Here is a 10,071-nt window from a genome sequence, read left to right as displayed (position 1 = left end):
ATTATGAACCTCCCAATAAATACCATAAACTTGGAAGCATTTTTTTTCATCTACTACATCTAATAAACAATGGCATTTTTCCAAGATAAAATACACTTCTGGTGTATTTTGATCTTGTGTTGTATGTCTATGTTGGTTTCCTCCAACAGGCGCTACACGAGTCCAAGCGTTCCTCGTTTAACCGATGTTTTTCCTCATGTTTCGATTGATAGAGGGTTTTCCAAAGTTTTTGGAGGCTCAAATATTCAGGTCATCAATGGATCCTTGGCCACTCTTGCTCTTGACAAAAACTCAGGTGAAGTCCTTCAAAATGATTGATACTTACAAATTTTTAACTCAGATAAATGCTTCAAAAACTTTATTAATTGTCTCGGGTTCTCTTTTGTTTTTGATTCAACACGCAGGATCTGGATTGGCATCGGTAAACAAATTTCACTACGGATTCTTCAGTGCTGCAATCAAGCTGCCTGCTGGTCTCACTTCTGGGGTTGTAGTGGCTTTCTATGTAAGTTCATTGGTCATATATCATGAATACACACTATAACTTGAGCGCTAACCAGTTAGTAAATAAATAAGACGTTAAAATTTTGAATATTTGCATATATGTTGTCACGACCATGCTTTGACATCTACTTTTGCTTAATTTAGTGAGATAACAGATTGAATGCATGGAATTTTTGCAGCTGTCTAATGCAGATGTGTTCCCTCACAATCATGATGAGATAGACATAGAACTCTTGGGCCACGATAAAAGAAATGATTGGGTCATCCAAACAAATATATATGCAAATGGAAGCGTAAACACAGGAAGAGAGGAGAAATTCTATCTCTGGTTTGACCCAACACTACAGCACCATCAGTACAGCATCATCTGGAACAACCATCATACAGTGTAAGAAACCCAGAATCCCTTGCGACTTACGAGACAGAGCTTACCTACACTTGGGGTGTCACGGTGGTAGGATCCCAAAGTCAATCATGCATTATCATGTCTTTTAGCTTAACCGCATGACCGTCTGTGGTTCGCTTAGGATACATACCACCACCACATCTCAAGGTGCATGAAAGTTCTTCTCTACCGGACGTTTGAAATTGCCCAATATTCTAAATTCCCATGAAAACATTTGCAGGTTTCTAGTGGACAACGTCCCAGTGAGGGAGTTTCAGCACAGCAGTTCATTTTTCCCATCAAAACCCATGTCAGTTTACGCAACAATATGGGATGCATCAGATTGGGCAACTCATGGAGGAAAATATCCAGTTAACTATAAGTATGCACCATTTAGGGTTTCGTTTGCAGAGATGGAGATGAGTGGCTGCATATCCAATCCCACCGGAACAGTGACGTCGTGTGTTCGGAGCAATCCCTCGAGCGTGGACCCCGTCGAGGGGCCGGAGTTTGTTAAGTTGTCTAGTCAACAAATTGGCGCAATGGATTGGGCAAGAAGTAAACTCATGTTTTACTCTTACTGTAAAGATACAAAAAGGTTTAAAGTTATGCCACCAGAGTGCAAATAATTATTTTTGAAACATTATTAATTTATCATGCTGATTATACTGTAAACAATTGCAATATTATACAATTCCATATTCAAACTGTTCACCTCTCTATCCAATTCATTAATTGTTTTCCATGAGTTTTGCTAGCATTACGCACAATTGACTGACGTTAGAATTGCTCAATTTTTTGTTTTAGTGCGTGGCACTAGCACAACTCTATTTTCGATTCTTCAATGGCTCTATGTATAGTCGCTATCTTTCCTTTATCTCTGTTTCTGCGTGATCCACTCCCTATTCCTTAGAATATGTTTACTATCGATGTTATGAACAAAAAAATACAAATTGACAACTACAATTGAAGCTTTTTCAGGACCAATCAGCCAACACAGATGTTTTGGCAAAACCTTGGCCTATTTTAATATTGTGAATGGACCCATTTGGTCGATGTTATTTGTTTTCTCTTACAATGTGATGTTCTAAAGTTGAGAAAGGAGACTCGAACTTGTGTGCAAGAGAGTGAGCACACAACCACGTCTGCAGATTCGATGGAGGATTCATCTTTGTGATATAGCAGTGGGTCATGGGGGGCAAAGATACAAGGTGGGCTTCAACCACTTCATGTCATGTTCAGATCCAGAAAAGTGGAAATATATTCCATGCCATCTCCTTAGTAAACAAGCCACGAGCCAAATCTGGCATTATATGGACAATACCTAACTAATAAACAGTGAATTGGTCGCCAGTATCTCTGTAACTTGTTGACTTTGTGGTACAATGAAACGGTAAAACATTTGGGGTTTAATTGGCACCAGTTGGACTAGCGAATCATAATTATCAGAACCTAACTAACCTACTATTAATGACAGATAGTGTAAGACACAAAATTCATGTACCTTGAGTTGTAAAATGTGATTGGAAAAGGAGAAAGTGATGCCTCAACAAACCATAGAAAGTTGATTGTCATATTAGACCAACCACAAACCTACTGATTAACTTAACCAACAGTTAATTCAACAGAAACATTTATAGTTCTTCACAAAGAAGCAAATATTTTTTGTCACCACCCCAATGCCATCATGAGATCACAGCCACATATTCTGATGCAGTACTCTCAATTTATTTTTGGCAGTGACAAAAAAAGCTTGTGAAGTTCATAGCCATGCAGGATTCGTCAGGGGGTGACAACAGCCTTGACTTGCAAGTAACTGGAAAGACCGTAAATGCCCTTTTCTCTTCCGATTCCACTCATCTTGTACCCTCCGAAAGGAATAGAGCATCAACGACATCGAAGCAGTTTATAAATACACTGCCAACGCACTGCGCGAGTCAGTATGTTTCAGTGTCTATGTTTTGTGTAAAGACCCCTGCAGCAAGTCCATAACGAGAGTTATTTTCCATAGTGAGAGTTATTTTCCCTTTCGTATCACCTCATTAAGATCCCTGCAATCAGCCGTAATGTTAGTTCTAACTTCTAAGGGAAGCACAGGACGCTGTAATCACAACAGGCATAGAGAAGAGAATTTAATTGCTCACTTGTACTTCAAGATGGTATGCACCAAACCAAATATCTACTCACGAGCTATTGGCATGTCATCCAACCCTACGAGACAATAATGTTTAGATCAATCATAATCATGTTCCAGCTTCTTGGTAAATATTATGGTTTTTATATAGATTAGTACCTGAACATCTGATAATACAGTGGGCTTAATATAGATATCCTTTGTGCCAAGCCTCTCTCCTCCGGTTCCATTTTAGCTCCACCTTTAACACCATAATCTATGTACTTTGGGATCTTCTCGAATTGGTCTGAATCGGTATGATTAGAATACAAAACCGGAAATGCATGTGAGGCTGTGGAACAACTTTGGACAGCAACGTGTTTAATGGTCTGAGACTAATAGAGCTGTCACTTGTTTACCTGAGGACCTTGCTCAACGCCCCCCTTGGACGGGTCTCCAACAACGCGTCTCTCAGCATGAGCCTTTGCTTTCTCTATGAACTCGTCATATACTTTTTCATCTACAAAAGTACGAGAACCAGCGCAGCAGCATTGACCCTACAAACAGAGGTGTCATGTAATCAGCAAATGTATTGCTTTGCCTCTTAGAATCAAACTTTTTCTTCGAAGCATCAGCATCCTCACATACAATAATATGGGATCTCCCGCCAAGCTCCAGTTACTGTCTTAAGATTGCTTTTGGCAGCAAATTCAAGTATTTTTTTTACCAGTGTCAGTTGATCCAGTAAACGCAACCTGTGGAGGGATCAACGATACTTTTTAGCAGAAAAAATGCATTCATATGAAAAATTGGTGCAAACCGGAACACTAGTAGCCCAATCACTATTACTGTCGTAAAATTATACTGTCATAGAACAAGTAAAAGTTACATAAGCTGTCATCTTTGGCCACGGTCCTTCACCAAAGGCCTTGCGGGCAGCAGAAACTGCGCGGTTTACATCTTCAGCATCGCCTTCAGCAGCGTGAGCAATCAAGTCCCCAGTCTGGGTGTCCAATGTGAGAAAAGTTTTCCCTGATCAAAGCGTCACGCGAAGGAACCCGAAAATGATATGAATGCTTGAAAACATGCTGATTACTCCAATGTTGATGCAGAATCTACAAATTGTCCATTAATTAGAAGCTGAGTATAATCTACTTTGACGGATGGAGTGATGGGTGCCTCCATGGAAGCATCGGTGCTACATTTACCAATTCCTCTAACCTCAGAAGACCTCCCTGGTAAAAGTAAAATCAAGTAAATGAGTGAAAACTATACCAGGGTAAAGTTAAATGTCAAAAAATCCAGTCAGAAAAAAATAACATTAGCACAATATTAAAGTAAAGTACAAGAAGCTAGTCATTTATGATCATTTGCATCTCCTGATTAGCATGTGATATTCTGAAGGACCTGACACATTGTGTCTTGACTAATTAGCCAAACTCGTGTATGCCTATGTAACAAACTTTAATCACCAAATAATGTGACAAATTACATGATAGTTTTGTAGTTAACATATATGATTTTCTCCCTTTTAAGTTCCCCTTCCTTTCCTTTCTTCTTATTTGAACGGTCATGATTAAGTTAATATGATTTTCTCTCTTCTAAGTTCTCCTTCCCGAACTCAGATCCTATCCATATCTAATGATCTTGATCCTAAGGATCAAATGATCTGGGCTGTTTAACTTTGATTCAACGGCTACAAACATGGGACTTCCCTAAAAGTTATAATAATTGTAGAGTTTGATCAAATTTCAATGGTCTGGATCATTTGATCCTTCGGCTCAGGATCATTAGATCCAGAGAGGATCTGAATTCCTCCTTCCCTTTGTTTCTTTTTATTTGAACGATCTTGATTAAGTTACGCTAACGTCTTGTACTAATTTTATTATAAAAATGAAAAAACAAAGAAAAAAAAGTAAGAGAGAAAGGAAGGAAAAGGAAGGCAGAGAGTCATATTAGAACATGCTCTCCTCCTTAAAAAAGCAAGTTAGGACCATACACAGATACGGTGGGTGACTGAGAAATGCCAAAAGCCACTGTTGAACTACTATTTAGAAAAGCCATAAGTCAGAGATAGGGATACCAGAAAAGAAGAACCAAGTGGTGTGATAGGTTTCAGAAAATTTTACCAAAAAAGAAAAGAGATCCAAAAACACATGATCTAACTCTCTTAAAATTTCAACTTAATCCATCCTATGCCAACCCATTGAGCTATTTCATCCAAATTTTGTTTGTTCATCTTAGTACTGGTTTGGTACCGATGTCTTTTTATAAAAAATGGATATAAAAAAAAGTTAAGCTCAAAAAAATATTTGGTAAATACTTAAAAACAGCTTATTTTCATAGTTTTGGGTGAAAAAAGCTGAAAATGTGAAACAACAAAAATGAGCTTATTCTCAAGGCACAACATAAGCATTTTTTTTAAAGCGCATCAATACCAAACCAACCCTACACTACTAGAAAATGGCTCTAAAAGAGACCATTTAATTAGAGACAGATATAAACGACTCATTTAAAAGTGTTTTTAAAATATTTTTGGTGAAATTGATTTTTGAAGCATCAGATATATGCTTCTTGCAAAAAACACTTCAAATGTTTTTATAGAATCTATTTCAATTTTAAAAATTAATTTCAAAAATATTTTTACAAAACACTTTCCGTCACATTAAAAATACTTTCAATCGATCCAAAAAGTCTTTTCAAAATTCTAGAGGGGACTGATTAGTACAAATCCATGCCTAAAAGTGTAACGTGACTGATATCAGTACCTTATCTTTATTAGCAAGAAAAATGAAAAGAATGAGATGAAAGAGGATGGAAAAAGGTGGAGATAAAATTCTAGTTTAAAGTATTTGATATTTTGTTGTACAGGTGTCAGATACAATGCAAACTGGGCACGGATCAATGTGAAACAGTGCCTAAGGGTGTTGCGTTTACCTACTTGCCGTGGCAATAGGCACCTGTCGGTGCTTTTTTTTTTTTTTGGGACAAAGCACGTGTCACTGCCTACTAAGACAAAATAAAACATTGACCAAAATAAAAAGAGAAAATAAAATAGTGAAATTTCTCTATATAAGTCCCTTGGGTATAAAACTTCTCAGTTCATAATACTTCATGAAAAATAAAGAGAAAATATTAGAATTTTTTTACAATCTTCATATCTTTTCGACTAAACTTTGTGCATTTTCAGGTTCTAATTTTACTGCTGTGACCCATAGCCAACTCAGTATTTTTTGTATTTACTTACATATATCACTATTGTTTTTTTATAATTAAATTGCTAATTATTAATTTCTGAATTTATCCTTTTAATTGTTTGATGCGCTTTTTTTTAGGGAATTTCAATAAAAAGCTTCCGGTATTGTTCATTTTAACGAAAAATCATATTTTTACATTAAAAAGTTAATCTGGTACTATTCACTTTAACAATTATTTTGTCCTTATCGTTAAAACTCAAAGTTTTCAAGTTTTTTTTTTTAGTTTTTTTTTTTTTTTTTAATTTGGTGGGGATATTAGTTATTAACTCTATTAATCTATTATCTTTTTTTCCAAAATATTTTTACGATCAATATAAAATTTTTGTCCTAAAAATATTAAATATTTTTGTTTTCAAACAGTTTGTTTTTTCTTCCAAATGTTGGATTTGCTTTTGTAAAAATTGTTGATTGATACATTTAATTTGAAACATATCACTATTGTTGTCTGTCCTATTTTCTCTTAATATATTAAAATAAATTTTATATTGGTACGTTGGTTTTAAAAATACTTATAACCGTTTTGACAACAAAAATATTTTAATTGTAGGTAATCATTGCTAAATTGTAGGAATTATCTAAAATTAAATTGTATCTAATTAACTACGTTTTCTTTTACAGTTATCTCTAAAGGGTGAGAGAGGAATCAAAAGGAAAAATTTAAAAACTTAGGATTCCACCAGAATAAGAAAAATTAACCAAAAGAAGAAAAAATTGTTAACAAATGATTATCCCATTTTGTTCATACCTGGTACCACGTCCCAAAAGCAATTAGAAATCTAATTCAACCAAAAATTAAAATCCCTTGGATTTGTACATCAAACAAGAGAAAGAAACTCCTTGGTAGCAGATGTGATCCTCGATGGCAGATCCGTCGTGATGGACTGAGAGAATGAATAGGAGGGGAGGCGGTCGCCACCGGGAGAAAGAAGGAGAGAGAGGGAGGGGAGGGCTGGGTTATTTCACAGAGAGAAGGAAAAGAGATGGAGATCTGATTATCTGAGAGAGTTTGTTTAAAATATTCACCGTCAAGATTGATCTAACGGCTCAAAATTGCAGCGCGTGAGGCCTGGGGCACCTGAGATTTTGCGGAAATGATTTCAATTTTCAGAGGAATTGGCTATCGGACCCAAAGTTACACATACATACATACATATATATATATATATACATATATATGTGTATATATATATATATATATCCCAATCCTGCGTGCATGGCTGCATGCATATTGCATACATATGACAGACCAGATAACAGTGAAAGCAATCGCCCGTTATCAATACCCAACAATGTGTTCACATCACACTCATCATTGCCATCTGAGGCTGATCGATCTCTCGATTCAGATGCTATCGTTATCTGCGTAATTTAGGTACACTACCAAGGGTTACGTAGGAGTGTTTTTAAAGTGATTGAAAATATTTTTTTTTAATAAATATTTTAGGATTTTAAAAGTAAGTTATTTCTGAAAGAAGCGCCAGTCATATGCTTTTTGTGTGAAGTAATAAAATGTTTTTCCAAGATTCATTTGTTTTTTACTAAGAATTGGTTATCAAAAGTGCTTTCAGTCATTGTAAAAATACTTCCAAATAAACCTTAAGTTTTCAACACGCATGGTTTACACATGAAAAATAATAATTGACTTTCTCAATAAATAAATAAATAAAGTTTTATTTTTAGTTATGAGACATTGCTTTATACAAAATTTTATCTTAGTCTATGGACTTTGTTTTGTCTAAGTATAGCACCTGCACTCATTGTTTGTGTCTCGCTTCATCCTGTCTCGTTATCTTTGTTATATAAGCTGTTAAGAAAAATGTTAAGGAAATTCTCCATGGACTCATCTCTCAACTCATATTTCACAATGTTTATAGTGAAAAATTAACGTTCAATTGTGAGATGACAAAGGATTCATGAAAGAGTCCATTGTTAACAGAATCACCTTAACATTTCTCAACTGTTAATTTGACGATGTGGGCGAAATATATGTAGGGTTTGCTTTTCCACTTTGTTTACTGAAACTGCACCACTCAAACTTTCTACTCAAAACACAATGGCCAAACAATTTCTCCAACTTAATTATTCTCATTTAGTCCGCAAATTTCACACTTAAGTAGTTTCCAAAATCAAATAGAGACTGGTTATTGTATATATTAACACTCTAGATCATTGTATTTTTCTTCAAGTGAAAAAAAAAATGCATGATTGTTATTTTTAGCGTCCATATAACAATTCATTTATGTTATAACATGTGGATATGTTGGTTTTTTTTATCTTTGATCAAAGACACATCAACTTTGTCATCCACTCGTATTATAATATACGCATAACAAACATCGTGTGATTGTGTGATCAGCACACATAAAAATTTCCTCCAAATAAGGCAACTTTAGCTTTGTCTTGTTTTACATTTATGACTTTAGTTCAAAGTCCAACAACATTAATCACAATTATAATTTTTCATGTTTTAACATTTTGATTCTTCATACTACTTAATGTTATGATCTAATGATATTGTTCTCTTTTTATAAGTTAAATTATAAATTCAATTACGTATGTACCTTTAATGCAAGTAATATATCGTTGTATTAAAAATCACATAAGTTAACAAAAACTCTACTATTATAATCCGACGACTTTGCTGCCCCCAAGCCCCAAATCACAGCAACCAGCCATATAAAGCCACCGCCCACATCAATTATTCGAATAATTTCTTCACTTTATATTGCAGAAAACAAAAAGTTAAAAAAAAAAAACAAAAAACCAAAACAAAAAGAATAAACAAATCAGTGGCAAGATTGGTAAAATACCCACAAAGGAAGGACGTTTATTGTGCAAAGAGCAAGTGCGTCAGAGATATCATATTCTGGGGAATATTTGTTTTTTCCAACAAAAACAAAAAGCCGAATTCAGCAAACCCTAATTGAGAACCTTATCATTTTATATTGTACCTTCAGAAAAATAAAGGAAATTTTAACGAAAAAAATTTTATGTACTGTTTACTTTAATAAAAAAAGTTATATTTTTAAATTAAAAAATCAATTCTGATATTATTCACTTTACTTTTTATTTTATCTTTATAGTTAAAACTCAAAATTTTCGATATTTTTTCTTTAATTTTTCAAAAAACAAAAGAATAAATAATAAATAAATATAGTCAGAGTCATAGTGAAAGTCCGAAAGTAGGAAAGAAAAGCAAAAGCAAAGCACACAGCCAACCGCGTCACTACTAAGCACAACAATTCGATTCTTTTTGTGAAAACTTTTCATCGGGGCTCGTTTGCAGTTGATTTTAAAATGATCAAAAATATGTTGCGATAAAATAATATAGATTTTAAAAGTACTTAAAATGTTTCTTGTTAAAACACCGATTTTATATGCTTTTTGTACGAAGCATTAAAGTATTAAGAGTTGATTCAAAAAATATTTTTTTTAAAAACTTTTTCAGCAATTTCAAAAGTATATCAAATAAGCCATATATAATATCTCTTTTAGAACCGCTTCCAATCATTTATATAAATTATTACATTTATAATACGAGTAAAGGGGTAATACTACATACTAGTGGCAATTACCATTTTTGACCTTCATTTTTTAATTTTAAGAAAATCTCGCAATTCATTATTTACAATTAGACCACTAGCTCCTGGTTTGTAGTGATAATCACATTGAAAGACACACTCTTTTTGTGTTGCACCCGAATAATTTACCAAACAATATTTTAATTAAATTTAATAACCTGAATTAACATGATTAATTATTAAAGAATAAAATAATATTCGTGGCATTATATAAAGCAACCAAAACCGAGA

At 34.1% G+C, this 10,071-nt stretch overlaps 1 protein-coding gene and 1 pseudogene across 1 annotated transcript; one reads left to right on the top strand and one right to left on the bottom strand.

Annotated features, from left to right (window-relative positions):
• LOC137732432 (probable xyloglucan endotransglucosylase/hydrolase protein 33) lies at positions 1–1,595 on the top strand. The gene is made up of 4 exons (XM_068471739.1): positions 1–295; positions 405–505; positions 684–892; positions 1,131–1,595. Exons 1-4 carry the CDS (start codon positions 70–72, stop codon positions 1,516–1,518), a joined length of 924 nt encoding a protein of 307 aa, XP_068327840.1. The 5' UTR covers positions 1–69; the 3' UTR covers positions 1,519–1,595.
• A 1,056-nt stretch (positions 1,596–2,651) lies between these two features.
• Positions 2,652–4,418, bottom strand: LOC137731391 (aldehyde dehydrogenase family 2 member B7, mitochondrial-like; annotated as a pseudogene).
• Between the last annotated feature and the right edge of the window lie 5,653 nt (positions 4,419–10,071).

Source organism: Pyrus communis, chromosome 4 (genome assembly GCF_963583255.1).
Source record: "Pyrus communis chromosome 4, drPyrComm1.1, whole genome shotgun sequence".
In the NCBI taxonomy this organism is placed as follows: Eukaryota; Viridiplantae; Streptophyta; class Magnoliopsida; order Rosales; family Rosaceae; genus Pyrus; species Pyrus communis.
The sequence above is the reverse complement of the archived record's forward strand: the minus strand, read 5'-3'. Positions and strand labels throughout refer to the sequence as shown.

What these genes read in the sequence shown, in the direction of transcription:
- LOC137732432 (XM_068471739.1), top strand. Translation starts at nt 70, where the DNA reads ATGGCATTTTTCCAAGATAAAATACACTTCTGGTGTATTTTGATCTTG. An exon ending in TGCTCTTGACAAAAACTCAG is followed by an intron (nt 296 to 404) that starts GTGAAGTCCTTC and finishes TTCAACACGCAG; the next exon opens with GATCTGGATTGGCATCGGTA. An exon ending in GGGTTGTAGTGGCTTTCTAT is followed by an intron (nt 506 to 683) that starts GTAAGTTCATTG and finishes GAATTTTTGCAG; the next exon opens with CTGTCTAATGCAGATGTGTT.